Source organism: Acipenser ruthenus, unplaced genomic scaffold, assembly GCF_902713425.1.
Source record: "Acipenser ruthenus unplaced genomic scaffold, fAciRut3.2 maternal haplotype, whole genome shotgun sequence".
In the NCBI taxonomy this organism is placed as follows: Eukaryota; Metazoa; Chordata; class Actinopteri; order Acipenseriformes; family Acipenseridae; genus Acipenser; species Acipenser ruthenus.
Genome location: NW_026708383.1, coordinates 40,086 through 57,500, shown reverse-complemented (window position 1 = coordinate 57,500; position 17,415 = coordinate 40,086). Strand labels below are relative to the sequence as shown.

The 17,415-nt window shown below is 46.0% G+C and overlaps 2 protein-coding genes across 3 annotated transcripts in view; both read right to left on the bottom strand.

Moving 5' to 3' along the window:
• LOC117395592 (mothers against decapentaplegic homolog 4) overlaps nucleotides 1–9,987 on the bottom strand; it is a 14,532-nt gene extending 4,545 nt beyond the window's left edge. Inside the window, exons 1-2 of one of the 2 annotated variants that reach the window (XM_059021053.1) lie at nucleotides 9,634–9,987; nucleotides 2,238–2,478 (exon numbers count right to left, since the gene is read on the bottom strand). In XM_059021053.1, the coding sequence (XP_058877036.1) occupies nucleotides 2,238–2,474 (237 nt within the window). In that variant the 5' untranslated portion in view covers nucleotides 2,475–2,478; nucleotides 9,634–9,987. The remainder of the gene's footprint in view (nucleotides 1–2,237; nucleotides 2,479–9,633) is intronic. The other variant, XM_059021054.1, reaches the window with a different exon arrangement.
• Nucleotides 9,988–12,134: 2,147 nt separating this feature from the next.
• LOC131732047 (SNARE-associated protein Snapin-like) lies at nucleotides 12,135–17,072 on the bottom strand. The gene is made up of 4 exons (XM_059021052.1): nucleotides 16,843–17,072; nucleotides 14,573–14,619; nucleotides 13,566–13,684; nucleotides 12,135–13,127 (listed from the first exon to the last, which is right to left on the bottom strand). Exons 1-4 carry the CDS (start codon nucleotides 17,055–17,057, stop codon nucleotides 13,023–13,025), a joined length of 486 nt encoding a protein of 161 aa, XP_058877035.1. The 5' UTR covers nucleotides 17,058–17,072; the 3' UTR covers nucleotides 12,135–13,022.
• Between the last annotated feature and the right edge of the window lie 343 nt (nucleotides 17,073–17,415).

Sequence of the window (17,415 nt, the reverse complement as noted above, 5' to 3'; positions counted from 1 at the left end):
CATGGAGACGCTGTACAGGGGAGCTGTGACATTGCCATGGAGACGCTGTACAGGGGAGCTGTGACATTGCCATGGAGACACTGTACAGGGGAGCTGTGACATTGCCATGGGAAGAGATGCTGTACAGGGGAGCTGTGACATTGCCATGGAGACGCTGTACAGGGGAGCTGTGACATTGCCATGGGAAGAGATGCTGTACAGGGGAGCTGTGACATTGCCATGGAGACGCTGTACAGGGGAGCTGTGACATTGCCATGGAGACGCTGTACAGTGGAGCTGTGACATTGCCATGGAGACGCTGTACAGGGGAGCTGTGACATTGCCATGAGACGCTGTACAGGGGAGCTGTGACATTGCCATGGAGACGCTGTACAGTGGAGCTGTGACATTGCCATGGAGACGCTGTACAGGGGAGCTGTGACATTGCCATGGAGACGCTGTACAGCGGAGCTGTGACATTGCCATGGAGACGCTGTACAGGGGAGCTGTGACATTGCCATGGAGACGCTGTACAGGGGAGCTGTGACATTGCCATGAGACGCTGTACAGGGGAGCTGTGACATTGCCATGGAGACGCTGTACAGTGGAGCTGTGACATTGCCATGGAGACGCTGTACAGGGGAGCTGTGACATTGCCATGGAGACGCTGTACAGCGGAGCTGTGACATTGCCATGGAGACGCTGTACAGGGGAGCTGTGACATTGCCATGGAGACGCTGTACAGGGGAGCTGTGACATTGCCATGGAGACGCTGTACAGCGGAGCTGTGACATTGCCATGGAGACGCTGTACAGGGGAGCTGTGACATTGCCATGGAGACGCTGTACAGGGGAGCTGTGACATTGCCATGGAGACGCTGTACAGGGGAGCTGTGACATTGCCATGGAGACGCTGTACAGGGGAGCTGTGACATTGCCATGGAGACGCTGTACAGCGGAGCTGTGACATTGCCATGGAGACGCTCTACAGGGGAGCTGTGACGTTGCCATGGAGACGCTCTACAGGGGAGCTGTGACGTTGCCATGGAGACGCTGTACAGTGGAGCTGTAACATTGCCATGGAGACGCTGTACAGCGGAGCTGTGACATTGCCATGGAGACGCTCTACAGGGGAGCTGTGACGTTGCCATGGAGACGCTGTACAGTGGAGCTGTGACATTGCCATGGAGACGCTGTACAGGGGAGCTGTGACATTGCCATGGAGACGCTGTACAGGGGAGCTGTGACATTGCCATGGAGACGCTGTACAGGGGAGCTGTGACAGCCCCTTGAACTAAAGCTGTACAGAGGCAGTCTGGCCCAAAAGTCACCCTCATGCCAGCAAGCCAGTAGCCCACAGGACAGTTCATACAATTACACACTGACAGAGGCAACTGTGTCGTTTCTTTTTTGTGGCTAATAATCAGCTTTATATATGAATCCTAAACAACATTACAGAACATCCCACACTGTACACATTTTTTTATTTTTTTTGCCAATTAAAAGCCCTGCAGTGTGGCTCAGTGGTTAGAGCTGAGAGACTGGGAGGGAGGCAGTTAGTGTGGTCAGTGGTTAGAGCTGAGGGACTGGGAGGGAGGCAGTTAGTATGGCTCAGTGGTCAGAGCTGAGGGACTGGGAGGGAGGCAGTTAGTGTGGCTCAGTGGTCAGAGCTGAGGGACTGGGAGGGAGGCAGTTAGTGTGGCTCAGTGGTCAGAGCTGAGGGATGGGAGGGAGGCAGTTAGTGTGGCTCAGTGGTTAGAGCTGAGGGACTGGGAGGGAGGCAGTTAGTGTGGCTCAGTGGTCAGAGCTGAGGGATGGGAGGGAGGCAGTTAGTGTGGCTCAGTGCTTAGAGCTGAGGGACTGGGAGGGAGGCAGTTAGTGTGGCTCAGTGCTTAGAGCCAAGAGGAATATATAAAGTTTTAACAGGGACATAAACAAAAACTCATTTCAGTGCTGCATTTTTAAACCATGATGTCACGCAGCTACAGCACAGCGGCTGACACTTGGTTGGGTCTAATTCAGAAACTCCTCATTTGTAGCCATCTACCCTCTCCACACTGCACAAACCACACTGCACTTCACACTGCACAAACCACACTGCACTTCACACTGCACTTCACATGCACAAACCACACTGCACTTCACACTGCACAAACCACACTGCACTTCACATGCACAAACCACACTGCACTCCCCTCTCCTCTCTCCTCCCCACTCACCTCACCTCTCCTCCCCTCCCCTCTCCCCCCCTCCTCGTACCTGCAGCCGCCCGTCGAGGGTCCTCTGGATGGTCACACACTTGCTCGGATGCGCTCCGTTGGTGGTGATGGCTGTGATGAGGGAGTCCAGCTCATCCTTCTTCTCTTTCAGTTTCTTGACGAGGCTCTCGATGGCGCGCTTGGCGAAGGACTCGTTCTCCCCGCCCTGCCGGTGGCACATGAGACTGTGCACGATGCTGAGGCAGGCGTCGCCACTGCTGGGGGGGTTCAGAGACATGGCGCTGCGGGGGGGGGGGGGGGTTAGCATTGCAATGAAACTCAAATATAATATATATCTATAATAGAGGTTGGCAATTCGGGTACCCAGCGGGTTTGAAATTACCCGGGTCTCTTTTTACTACCCGGGTTTCTATTTATTAATTTGAGAATTTAAAGGAGATGTAGAAAATACGACGATACAGTTGTAAACGAGGGTCTCTGGCTGGTGTAATAAAGACAACATTAAAACCAGATTTTTCTTAACTGACAGGATAACACAGCGGGCAGCAAGTACACCTCAATAATAAGAACTGCAGCCACTATTCTTCTGAGGAACCGAAGCGAAACAACATAACAACATCCTGTGATAACTCTGTGATCCATTCATAATAACCGCGTGGCTTCCAACACAGAACGCCTCATCTACAGTGATCACGCAGATATAGTGTCTTACCAAACAGATCTTAATTTAAAAAGAAACACGAAAATAAATCAAATCAAAATAAAATAACGTGGAACGCATTAAGGAAGTGTGCGTCCCCCTTTTGAATGAAATACTTCCTTGGTAGAGTTCGTGAATTCTGTTTTCTCCTGCTCGGAAAAGACATTCCAGCCAACACTTTTGCTTGGGTGCCACTGCTGTGTATTCACAAGACAGAATTTAGCATGATGCGCATTTAACATTAATAACTGTATTTAAACAGAGACAGTTTATTATTATTATTATTATTATTATTATTATTATTATTATTATTATTATTATGATTATTATTATTATTATTTATTTTTTTTCCAGTACTGAAAAATGATCTACAGATCTGAAGGGGCTCAATGTATGTATACTATATAGTATTTAAATATGTGTCATGCACTTAAAATATTAATATATGGGCAGCAGTGTGGAGTAGTGGTCAGGGCTCTGGACTCTTGACCAGAGGGTCGTGGGTTCAATCCCAGGTGGGGGACACTGCTGCTGTACCCTTGAGCAAGGTACTTTACCTAGATTGCTCCAGTAAAAACCCAACTGTATAAATGGGGAATTGTATGTAAAAATAATGTGATATCTTGTAACAATTGTAAGTCGCCCTTGATAAGGGCGTCTGCTAAGAAATAAATAATAATAAATATATGTGATATTTTATTTTATTATTATTTTTTTTTTAAATCATCGCCCGAAAAGGATCTGGGTACTCGGGTATTTTTCATAGTGGATACCCGGTTCTCGATTTTCTACCTGTGCCAACCTCTAATAAACACACACACACACACACACACACACTCACACACACACACAGACACACACACACACACACACACACAGACACACACACTCACACACACACACAGACACACACACACACACAGACACACACACACACACAGACACACACACACACACTCACACACACACACACACTCACACACACACACACACTCACACACACACACACACACACACTCACACACACACACTCACACACACACAGACACACACACACACACTCACACACACACACACACACACACTCACACACACACACTCACACACACACACTCACACACACACAGACACACACACACACACTCACACACACACACACACACTCACACACACACAGACACACACATGCTCAAAAGGTTTACAATGATAGTTTAAAGAACTGGAAATCAATCAATTCCAGGTGTAAACGCTCATGGGCAGTTCCACAGACCCACACAGCTTAAGGGAGGGAAGTGGAGACTCGTGTGCTATGGGGCTCTGTCACATTAGACAAGCCTTCATCTCTTTAAACACAGATTCACAGCAGCTGTTCAAAGTCGCGTCCCCCTGTCCCATGACTGAAAGAGGCGGTTTGGACGCCCCTCGAGGAAACTCTGCCCTGTTTGTGTCCCTGTCAGGCTGAATTAGACTCTGGAGGGGGCAGACAATGGGATTGGGGGGGCTGCTCTCTCCAAACAGCTTTTTAATGGAGTATGAATTCATACAAGTCCCAAACACTGAAATAATGTATTCTTTTTGCTCTCTCGCTGGGAATCTTCTGTTCTTATTGTATACAGCACAGAGAATTCAGAAACAGCTAACAGCTCTGTATCCAAGGAGAATCAGGATGCTCATCAATCACAAGAAATACTTTCTAAAGAACGAAAGTCATTTATAAATTGAAAACACACTATTTTTAATAATTAGCTACGACGTTTCTGCTTCCCCTTCCTCAGACAGCCTGTAGAAGCCGCCAGGCAGACTGTGACAGATAGAGGCAGGCAGGTAGCTGGTTAGCTGGATGGATATTGGAAGTAACTCTTCTTAGCTTCTCCACGACTTTGAGGTGATACTTGAGCTGTCTTGTCAGAATGTACTGCGAGTTCGATTTTTACAAGCTGCTGAATGTATAGAAGCTAAAAGCACAGCGCAGTGTAATAAAGCACAGTGAAAGCATGGTAAAGCACAGGCAAGCACTGCCACAGCCTGGAGCGGTCCACCAAAGCATAGAAAAACAAACACAGCAATGTTTGAATGCATTCGAGGAAAACTGCTAAATACAGTGCAGACTTTTCCAAGGGGAAAAGGGGGTTGATCTGCTGCTCAAAGGCAGGGGATAGCTACAGGACTCCCATTGCATAGCAGTTTGATCCTGGTTTTACTAGAAGTTAAATAAGACACTCCTGAGCTTGATAAAAGGCCGCCCCACAATTAAAACCAGCTTGCCTTCGATGTGTGAGAGTTTCAGTATTAAACCCTGTCTTTGATGACTTTAGTGTCGATCGGGCTGATTCACCATTGAGAGCGAAACGAGTGAAGAAACAGCTGCTTGGGTTTGTGAGGATCGCTGTTCTCCGCAGAGTCTTAAGAAAAGCAGCGATCCTCACAAACCCAAGCAGCTGCTTCTTCACTCGTTTCACTCTGAATGGTGAATCAGTCCGATCGACACCAGCCACCCTCGCCTGACTGTCAGCTCCTCGTTTCTGTGGGGCAGGGGGTCCCAATAATCAAACTGAATAAAGGAATCAGTGGCAGCTGTATAGGTCAGAGGTCGCTGTCTCTGAGAGAGTGGAGAGCGGAGAGTGTCCCCCACACCCCTCCCAGCCCCCACGGCCACAGCCAGACAAAACACAGCTCTCTGCTCGGCACACATCCTGCGTCGCGGAGCAGCACTGTGTTGTTATTATTATTATTATTTATTTCTTAGCAGACGCCCTTATCCAGGGCGACTTACAATTGTTACAAGATATCACATTATTTTTACATACAATTACCCATTTATACAGTTGGGTTTTTACTGGAGCAATCTAGGTAAAGTACCTTGCTCAAGGGTACAGCAGCAGTGTCCCCCACTTGGGATTGAACCCACGACCCTCCGGTCAAGAGTCCAGAGCCCTAACCGCTACTCCACAAACCTCCCAAATAACTGCATGCCATGAACATCCCCTATTAGCAAACCTACAGAAACATGTACACTGGGGCTGATCAAGCTCCTAGTAAAACCTGGAATGGGTGACACCGCTATGCAATAGGAGTCTTACTGCCATGCCTGCTAAAGCTGGTAGATACAACTGAAGCCATTTGAAAGCTCTCTTCAACGTTCGCAATGTGTTTTTATATATTCCAGATCTCCAGTACAGCACTGAGTTCTCTATACTAGACTGTATTGAATTAGCTGCTCTCAGATCCCCAGTACAGCACTGAGTTCTCTATACTAGACTGTATTGAATTAGCTGGCTCTCAGATCCCCAGTACAGCACTGAGTTCTCTACACTAGACTGTATTGAATTAGCTGCTCTCAGATCTCCAGTACAGCACTGAGTTCTCTACACTAGACTGTATTGAATTAGCTGGCTCTCAGATCCCCAGTACAGCACTGAGTTCTCTACACTAGACTGTATTGAATTAGCTGCTCTCAGATCTCCAGTACAGCACTGAGTTCTCTACACTAGACTGTATTGAATTAGCTGGCTCTCAGATCTCCAGTACAGCACTGAGTTCTCTATACTAGACTGTATTGAATTAGCTGGCTCTCAGATCCCCAGTACAGCACTGAGTTCTCTACACTAGACTGTATTGAATTAGCTGGCTCTCAGATCCCCAGTACAGCACTGAGTTCTCTATACTAGACTGTATTGAATTAGCTGCTCTCAGATCTCCAGTACAGCACTGAGTTCTCTACACTAGACTGTATTGAATTAGCTGCTCTCAGATCCCCAGTACAGCACTGAGTTCTCTACACTAGACTGTATTGAATTAGCTGGCTCTCAGATCCCCAGTACAGCACTGAGTTCTCTACACTAGACTGTATTGAATTAGCTGCTCTCAGATCCCCAGTACAGCACTGAGTTCTCTACACTAGACTGTATTGAATTAGCTGGCTCTCAGATCCCCAGTACAGCACTGAGTTCTCTACACTAGACTGTATTGAATTAGCTGGCTCTCAGATCCCCAGTACAGCACTGAGTTCTCTATACTAGACTGTATTGAATTAGCTGGCTCTCAGATCCCCAGTACAGCACTGAGTTCTCTACACTAGACTGTATTGAATTAGCTGGCTCTCAGATCTCCAGTACAGCTCTGAGTTCTCTATACTAGACTGTATTGAATTAGCTGGCTCTCAGATCTCCAGTACAGCACTGAGTTCTCTACACTAGACTGTATTGAATTAGCTGGCTCTCAGATCTCCAGTACAGCACTGAGTTCTCTATACTGGACTGTATTGAATTAGCTGGCTCTCAGATCTCCAGTACAGCACTGAGTTCTCTACACTAGACTGTATTGAATTAGCTGGCTCTCAGATCCCCAGTACAGCACTGAGTTCTCTACACTAGACTGTATTGAATTAGCTGGCTCTCAGATCTCCAGTACAGCACTGAGTTCTCTATACTAGACTGTATTGAATTAGCTGGCTCTCAGATCCACAGTACAGCACTGAGTTCTCTATACTAGACTGTATTGAATTAGCTGGCTCTCAGATCCCCAGTACAGCACTGAGTTCTCTATACTAGACTGTATTGAATTAGCTGGCTCTCAGATCTCCAGTACAGCACTGAGTTCTCTATACTAGACTGTATTGAATTAGCTGGCTCTCAGATCCACAGTACAGCACTGAGTTCTCTACACTAGACTGTATTGAATTAGCTGGCTCTCAGATCCCCAGTACAGCACTGAGTTCTCTATACTAGACTGTATTGAATTAGCTGGCTCTCAGATCTCCAGTACAGCACTGAGTTCTCTATACTAGACTGTATTGAATTAGCTGGCTCTCAGATCCCCAGTACAGCACTGAGTTCTCTATACTAGACTGTATTGAATTAGCTGGCTCTCAGATCTCCAGTACAGCACTGAGTTCTCTATACTAGACTGTATTGAATTAGCTGGCTCTCAGATCCACAGTACAGCACTGAGTTCTCTACACTAGACTGTATTGAATTAGCTGGCTCTCAGATCCCCAGTACAGCACTGAGTTCTCTATACTAGACTGTATTGAATTAGCTGGCTCTCAGATCCCCAGTACAGCACTGAGTTCTCTACACTAGACTGTATTGAATTAGCTGGCTCTCAGATCCCCAGTACAGCACTGAGTTCTCTACACTAGACTGTATTGAATTAGCTGTCTCTCAGATCCCCAGTACAGCACTGAGTTCTCTGTACTAGACTGTATTGAATTAGCTGGCTCTCAGATCCCCAGTACAGCACTGAGATCTCTACACTAGACTGTATTGAATTAGCTGGCTCTCAGATCTCCAGTACAGCACTGAGTTCTCTACACTAGACTGTATTGAATTAGCTGGCTCTCAGATCTCCAGTACAGCACTGAGTTCTCTACACTAGACTGTATTGAATTAGCTGGCTCTCAGATCCCCAGTACAGCACTGAGTTCTCTACACTAGACTGTATTGAATTAGCTGGCTCTCAGATCCCCAGTACAGCACTGAGTTCTCTACACTAGACTGTATTGAATTAGCTGGCTCTCAGATCCCCAGTACAGCACTGAGTTCTCTACACTAGACTGTATTGAATTAGCTGGCTCTCAGATCCCCAGTACAGCACTGAGTTCTCTACACTAGACTGTATTGAATTAGCTGGCTCTCAGATCCCCAGTACAGCACTGAGTTCTCTACACTAGACTGTATTGAATTAGCTGGCTCTCAGATCCCCAGTACAGCACTGAGTTCTCTACACTAGACTGTATTGAATTAGCTGGCTCTCAGATCCCCAGTACAGCACTGAGTTCTCTACACTAGACTGTATTGAATTAGCTGGCTCTCAGATCCCCAGTACAGCACTGAGTTCTCTACACTAGACTGTATTGAATTAGCTGGCTCTCAGATCTCCAGTACAGTTCTCTATACTAGAAGTTACACAACAAATAAATCCTTTAACAGTTAAGCAATGATACCTGGCACTGCGGGCATTACTGGAGTTTGAGAACCATGTTACAGCTGTGTAATGTATGGCAATATCCTGACTGCATGGGTATTACTGCCATTAGAAAGGAAAATTCTACTCTCAAGGGCCAGAAAATATCCATATTTGCGACTGACGTTTTTAAACCATTAGGTTTGTGGTATTGACTAATAAGAAAGAAAGAAATGGTTATTTAGACACATTTGGTAGCGTTTGCAATACACTGTAGTGTGTGTGCTGGAAGTTAGACTCTCAAAACTGAACCGAATGAAACGCATGGAGGCTGCAGCCAGTGTTTGCATGTCCAGGGATCGCTGTTGACTTGACAGTGTCGGTGCTTTTAAGAACTTGTGCGAGTGTGTTTTATGAGACAGCACCGAGGCGTGCAGCTGCCGCACACAATGCAATCCCACTGTATACAACAAGAAACTCCATTTCAATGAATCGATCGCACAAGCAATCGCAATGCAATGCACGCTGCTGAAACGAACCGTGCATCCGTATTGATCTGCATTATTTAATAATAATAATCATAATCATATTATTATTATTATTATTATTATTATTGTAACACAGGCTCTAATTCTTGGTTTTAATGTGCACTTCCTACAGTATCCAGTGTTTATAGCATGCTGAACAAAACAGCCATTTCCTACCCTACAGTAATGACGAAGACTCGAGCAATGCAAGCACTCAGGCGAGCTGTGAAAGGACGAACCGCGTTACAAATACAACAAGACTCACAGAACCACGGCACCGAAGAACGCAAAACCACTTTACTTACAGTCTCGACCAGGGGTCCGGGCTTCCTTCTCCTCTCTCTCACGCTCCCTCTCTCTTTTTTTCTCCTCCTCTACCTATCTGTATATCTGTGTGTCAGTCTCTCTGTCTCACTCTGCCCATCCTGGCTCGCGCTGCTCTCTCTCTCTCTCTATAACTTGTTTTTTTTTTTTTTTTTTCGCTACAAAGCAAAAGGAGACATGGTGAGCGTGGAGCGTCGTCTCTCAGCCCGACTCGGCCAATGGCGACGCCGCTCTCATTCGGACCGTGGCCACCCGGCCAATCAGACGGGAGCTTTCACACCCAGCCACATGAAAGTCTGTCTGGGCCAAGTCTGAGTGACGGGGTCTGCGGTTTAGACGGGTTTGTTTTTTTAAGGTGGCGCCGAGGAGATCAACCCCCCCCCCGGTCTCTTTAAGTGTGGAGTAATCTCGAGTGGGGATGGAGTGGCAGGCGCCCCGAGTGGCACTTAGGGAAGAGCTTTTTTATTGTGCAGCAGTGAATTAAGATGAGTTTTGACGTCCGTGAAGTACAACCAAAAACAGAGCAATATGTTCCCAATATTGTTGACGCGCCATTATTTTATTCTGTGTGTTTCTGTTACGTGTTTCCTATTTGTACCAAAAGAGAGAGAGAGAGAGAGAGAGAGAGAGAGAGAGAGAGAGGGAGAGAGAGAGAGGGAGAGAGAGCGAGAGAGGGAGAGAGAGAGAGAGAGAGGGAGAGAGAGAGAGAGAGGGAGGGTTGGGGGAGAGAGAGAGGGGAGAGGGAGAGAGAGAGAGGGAGGGAGGGAGAAGAGAGAGGGGGAGGGAGAAGAGAGAGAGAGAAAGAGAGAGAGGGGTTGGGAGAGAGAGAAAGAGAGGAAGAGAGAGGGAGGGAGGGAGAGAGAGAGAGGGGGAGAGGGAGAGAGAGGAAGAGAGGGGGGGTTGGGGAGAGAGGAAGAGAGAGAGGGAGGGAGAAGAGGGAGAGAGAGAGAGGGAGAGAGAGAGAGAGAGAGTATTCAAAAACAAGCAGGAATCTCATCAATCACTAGAAATACTTCATGAAGAAAAGCCACTGATACGCTGAAAACTCACTATTTTAATAATTAGCTACAAGGATTCTGCTAGTTTTTCATTGAAACATTATTTTAAAGAAAAGGGTCATCTTCTAGCAGCAGGGATGGAAATAAGACTCCTATTGCATAGCAGCTTCACCCATTCCAGGTTTTACTAAACGCTTCATTAGCCACAGTGTACAGATAACAAGCTCCAAGGGGTCTGATTAAACTCCTAGTAAAACCAGGAATGGATCACACTGCTATGCAGTGGGAGTCTGATTGCCATCCCTGCTCAGTACTGGGTATAGGGACCCATTCCTATGAGAACTGAATGGGAAGCAGCGACAGTGATAGGATTTGTGTATCGCAGTCAATGTAATAGTTTCAGCTCTTCAGATCTGTTATCACAAGCACCTCGATTATAAACCCACGTCCCCACTGGAACCTATTAACCTACACTTATAATATCGCTGAGAGTGTGGATCTGCACTCGGGGGTGTCACCGGCAAAGCATTCTAAACGTTTCAACCACAGCAGGTTCTACAGAAACCGATAAAGGGCGTTAATATCGGATTGTCATCTGTTTTTAATTCAGCTTTTAATGACTAAGAGTTCAGCGGCTTCAACAGCACAGCTCATTTTAACGTGACGTTTCTCTCTGATACAAACTACACAGTAAAGTTTAAAATGAACCCAAACCGATTTATTATAAAGTTCTGGACGTTTCCTGATGTCCTACTCCAATTGGAATGCCGAAATATCCCATACTGTTACAGGAGGCTGTGTGGTCCAGTGGTTAAAGAAACAAGCTTGCAACCAGGAGGTCCCCGGTTCAAATCCCACCTCAGCCACTGACTCACTGTGTGATCCTGAGCAAATCACTTCACCTCCTTGTGCTCCGTCTTTCAGGTGAGACGTAGTTGTAAGTGACTCTGCAGCTGATGCATAGTTCACACACCCTAGTCCCTGTAAGTCGCCTTGGATAAAGGCGTCTGCTAAATAAACAAATAATAATAGATCACAGTGAAATTGGTTTTGTAAATCATTTTTAAAAGTCTAGCATATTAATGTTTGTCATTCAAAATTATTTTTAGACTTTAATTTTCATCTGATTAGTGAACAAAACGATTTCTCACACTGTACAGAGATTACCATCTTCAAACAACTTCGGTCTTCTGTGCGACCCGAATATTACACTCGAACAAACAGAACAAATCCAGCGACACGCGCTTGGACTGGACGTCTTTTAAAATGTCATTGAAGCGTCTTCAATGAAAACGGTAGGCACTGGCATTTGCTCCTTTCGTGTTTCTAAATGCAGCTCTATTGAGTGTTTAACAGCTAGGGATGACGAAGATTAAGAGACAGTTTTATCACAGCGCTCGCTTGAAAAAAAGGATGAAGGAACAAATGTGACAACTGGAATAAATATCAAGAAATGAAAACAATATTAAATCAGACAAAACATCTTAAACAAGGAAATGAATGATCTTTATTGTTAATACATTATATACAATACAATTCATATTATTATTATTATTATTATTATTATTATTGCAGCTGTTCATTCACTAAGTAGCCCGAACCCCAGTTAAATACAACCCTGCTTCTTTAATATCATTGAACCGGGTCACTGCGTACAGGGTTAGGATGTTACACTTCAGAAGAATTGTGTTAAAAAACACGAGGCGTGACCTAATGACCTCTGACCTCTCCTAGGCTTTGCTCACATTCTTAATCACATGCGACGTCTCAGCAACATAAGTGGGTCAAAATCAGCATTGTGTTTAACACATCCAATGCAGATGTCTAGGACTGCACCCATGCCTGTATGCGAACATGTGGAACCCCACTGAAAACACTTTCCTGCTCAGAATCCCCACTTTCTGCTCCCCATTGGAAGGCAATGCTGCCCTCTAATGGCCCAAGGCAGCAACTGCATTCCGAAAACCGTCCAGCAGGGGCTGCAATGGCATCAGTTTTGGTTTCTAGTGCTGTCTCAGTTCAGTTCACACAGGAAGCAGCACTGTCCAAATCGCCAGGCTTTAAAGTGGTCGATTAATGAGACTGTCACAAGTTACTCTTCCCCCAAGCTTGCATTTATACATCTCTTGCATGGGCTTATAAAGGAAACCAAAGCATTTTTACAGTACAAGCTAAAGCACCGATTTTGCAATTTACCTGGTACTGGGAGCATTTCTCACAATGACAAGCCAGCCCTGGACTGTACCAAGCTGTGCACGGGGGGTGGGGTTAGGCCATAGGCTGTACCAAGCGGTGCTGAGGCAGGGGTGTTATTTGCTATGTGGTGGGGGTAGGTGGGGGGGGGGGGGTTGGTTAGGCCCTGGACTGTGTTGTTATTTGCTCGGGGATCGGGGGGTGAACACCCCCGCAGTCTCCAGCATGGTTTTCCTGCGCGCCGTCTCCTTGGCGACGTTGTGGTTTAGCCGTCGGAGACGCTCCTGAGAGAGAGAGAGAGAGAGACAGGGAGGGAGGGAGAAGAGGACAAGGAATGAGACTGCATCTTACACAGCAGCCTATATTTTTATAAACACACGGTTCAAGATGATTAATTAAACAGTAGATCTAACTGTAAAGCGATGATCAGTTCTGACGCGCAGCGTACAAGGAGAGAAGCGAGATGAATGCTTACCTCTGAGTTCACTGCACTTAAAAACAAATCATTAGTCTGCACGGTTGCCGTAGTGATGAAATGTTTTATTTTTTCAGTCCCATACTCAAAAGCTGGAGCGTATCGTGACAGATCCTACGGCAATGGAGGAATCCGATTGGTTGGAAAGGTTGTGATGGTGCAGAATCATGGCTATACATTTAGCGGAGTTTCACTTGTCATATAATACCCCACACCTCTCTGTGCTTTACCACGCTTCCCCTCTCACCTGTGCGTTCTGCAGGATGTTGTTTACCAGGACCACCCTCCTCCGTGCACTCAGCAGCTTCTTCACATAGGGGTCCAGGTCCAGCGCCACCTTCTGGTCTTCATTGATCCTGCACAGCTCTATAGAGAAAACGCAGTCGTGCAGGTCAGTTTGAACCATTCCTGGTTTTACTGTCAGTTTAATGAGACACGCCTGATCTTGTTGCTTATACACTGGGGCTCGAGGTAAAACCTGCAGTGGGTGAAACTGCTATGCAATAGGAGTTGTATTTCCAGCCCTGTAGAGTGAGAGAGTGTGTGTGTGTGTGTGTGCGTGCGCGCGCACACACGCGCTGTCTGTCTGAGTCTACTGCCCAAAGAGAGGGAAGAGAGGAAGGAAACTTGCAATACAGGGCTTACCTCATGATCATGGAGAGATTGAAAAAACAAAGAAAAGAACAAAAGAGCAGAGAGACGAGAGAGAGAGAGAGAGAGAGAGAGAAGAAGGCTTGGTGTTGCATATAGCTGCATGTTGTTACTGTGCCATTAGAGGGGAATTTACAGAGGAGGAGAGAGAGGCACAGCGAGAGATTGAGATAGAGAGAGGCAGAGCGAGAGAGAGATAGACAGAGAGGCAGAGCAAGAGAGAGGAATAGCGAGAGATAGATAGAAAGAGGCAGAGCAAGAGGGAGAGAGATAGATACAGAGAGAGGCAGAGACAGAGAGATAGAGAGTTAGGCATAGCGAGAGAGGGAGAGATAGAGAGGCAGAGGGAGAGAGAGAGAGAGAGAGAGGCAGAGCAAGAGAGAGAGGGAGAGTGAGAGAGGCAGAGAGATGATAGATAGAGACAAAGAGAGGGAGAGCGAGAGAGGCAGAGAGATGATGGATAGATAGAGGCAGAGAGTGAGAGAGAGAGAAATAGAGAACCAGAGAGAGAGGCAGAGCGAGAGAGTGGGAGATGGAGAGGCAGAGAGCGAGAGAGGGAGATAGAGGGAGGTAGAACAAGAGAGGGTGGGTGGGGTCTCCTACCTGAAGCCAGATTGTCAATGTGTTCCCGCAGCTCAACTTGACTCTCTCTGAAAAAACAAAACGCCAGGCGCACACAGTTAACAACAGCAAAACCAGAACTCACTTCCGGGTTCATGACAAGGACAGGACAATCAATCCCATGGTTCAATCGTGCGATCCCACGACTCGATCACTACAGGCAGCAGAAGAAACAGACTTTTCTGCAATTCCTAATTCTGTACAGGAAATTTAAGAAACAATCTATAATTCTGTGACCATTGAAATCGATTTTGTAATTCTGTTATGCTACACACACTGCTGTGCAAAAGTCTCAGACATGTTGCATTTTTCTACTCCGATGCATTCTGAGCATCAGCAATTTCCTCAAAGCCTCCGCTAGTGTTTTCTGCTATTATAACAATCACTGATCTGCAGCCAGGTTAACAGGAACGGTGAAACAAATTCAGATTACTGAGAAAGTACGATAGAAGTGTTTTTGGAATGCTGTTTTTACAAATTACCAAATACTGTATTAGTTCCAGTGTTCTGATTTGCAATACTTTTCTCTGTATCCGTGTGCGTCCCTGTGTTTCACACACACACACACACACTGATGTTGCCCTGAAGTTAATAACGCAACTAAAGCCCTGTCCACACTACAGAACCGATCTGAAGAACCGTGCTCGAAACCGCTCCAATTAATCCAGCTCAAAGCGTCCACACTGAAGCACCGTTTCATGTTTAGTCAGTATCCCACCATGCACTGTATTTGTATTTTAAAATAACGTGTTATGCCCGATATTAACAGAGATCCATATTGCATAAATGAAATATAACAAGTACTGTAGAAAAAGTATATCCGAACACACACGCACGCACGCACGCACACGCACGCACGCACGCACGGCTTTGAAGTTTTCACGTTTTATTTTTAATCAGGTGAAGTCCCTTTAAACAAAATTGAGCCGATTCTGTTTCATAATCGAACTCAGAAAAAGCTGTTAATTACAAAACAATCTCTGTTTTTACCTTCATATCTTGCCTGAGCCTAATTCTGGTCCTCTTAATTATATTTCAAACAGAAGTGACACATTACGTCATTTGTTCATCCCCGACCCCACTTTTAACTCGCATTTCATTTTCGCAGTCGCCTAATTTAACGTTGTGTTTTTGTTATTTTCCCCACTAGTTTAAGAGAGATGTCCTGACAGATTTTTTTAAAGCATAAAAATGATTACCTAGTGCGGAGTGGACACTGACAGCAACTCCTTCAGACGCCTGCTCTTCACTAAACATACCACAAAGCATTTGGGATATTGGAGGATACACAAAAACATGTATTTCGGTATTACAGCGTCCACACTTGTGATAAACCGCACGACCTGATGCGATCTAATAAGAACCGGACTCGAGACTACCTCCTGAGGTGGTATCGAGAACGGTATTAAATGCTGCTGTAGTGTGGACGCAAACCGTATTTAAGAACATAAGAAAGTTTACAAACGAGAGGAGGCCATTCAGCCCATCTTGCTCGTTTGGTTGTTAGCAGCTTATTGATCCCAGAATCTCATCAAGCAGCTTCTTGAAGGATCCCAGGGTGTCAGCTTCAACAACATTACTGGAGAGTTGGTTCCAGACCCTCACAATTCTCTGTGTAAAAAAGCGCCTCCTATTTTCTGTTCTGAATGCCCCTTTATCTAATCTCCATTTGTGACCCCTGGTCCTTGTTTCTTTTTTCAAGTCAAAAGAAGTCCCCTGGGTTGACATTGTCTATACCTTTTAGGATTTTGAATGCTTGAATCAGATCGCCGCGTAGTTTGTTCAGGACTGAATAGATTCAATTCTTTTAGCCTGTCTGCATACGACATGCCTTTTAAACCCGGGATAATTCTGGTTGCTCTTCTTTGCACTCTTTCTAGAGCAGCAATATCCTTTTTGTAACGAGGTGACCAGAACTGAACACAATATTCTAGGTGAGGTCTTACTAATGCATTGTAAAGTTTGAACATTACTTCCCTTGATTTAAATGCAACACTTCTCACAATATATCCGAGCATCTTGTTAGCCTTTTTAGCACCGGCTTAAATGCAACTAATCCGGTTTAAAGGCATAGTGTGGACAGGTCCTTAGACAGCAGGTTCTCTGTCTGCAGCGGGATTGAAACTCATCGGTTTGTTGTGATGGGAGATCCCGAAACACATCACGGGACACCCGACACTTCTCACCAGCTGAGGCCCGTCCTTGTTAAACTGCCTGACAGATTTATTTTGAGACCGAGTTGCCCCTCTTACCTGACGGCGTGAACGTGCAGGTCCAGCTGCTGAACGGCCGGTTTTAACAGATCCAGCAGACCCTCGGCAATAGCATCTTTACCGGAGGGAGTTTCAACCACCGCCAGAGCCGACATTTTTTTCCCCCCCAGGAAGAGCGGCGGGTCGCGGGAAATGTAGTCTTTGTCGCTGCCGGAATGTAGTCCAAACCGGCGAGCAGCACAGAAAGGCGTCATGGTAAATGTAGTCTTTAAAGGGAGGCGAATGAATGGGAGCGCAGGGGAGTGTGGGGAATGTAGTCCACGCCAGGGGAACGCAGAGGATAGTGGGAAATTGAGTCTTTAAGATAATGTAGTCTAACAAATTTTTTTTTAAAAAAAAACATACTCTAAATCAGGGGTGCACAATTCCGGTCCTGGAGGGCCTGATCCCTCCTGGCTTTTGTTCCAACTGTGTTCTAAATTACTTAATTAGACAAATAATTGGTAACAATTGGTCCAATTAAGTAATTTAGGGCAAGGTTGGAACAAAAGCCAGGAGGGACACCGGCCCCCCCAGGACCGGAATTGTGCACCCCTGCTCTAAATGGATGAA

What these genes read in the sequence shown, in the direction of transcription:
- LOC131732047 (XM_059021052.1), bottom strand. Translation starts at nt 17,057, where the DNA reads ATGACGCCTTTCTGTGCTGCTCGCCGGTTTGGACTACATTCCGGCAGC. An exon ending in CTGCACGTTCACGCCGTCAG is followed by an intron (nt 14,620 to 16,842) that starts GTAAGAGGGGCA and finishes TTGTTTTTTCAG; the next exon opens with AGAGAGTCAAGTTGAGCTGC. An exon ending in CATTGACAATCTGGCTTCAG is followed by an intron (nt 13,685 to 14,572) that starts GTAGGAGACCCC and finishes TTTTCTCTATAG; the next exon opens with AGCTGTGCAGGATCAATGAA.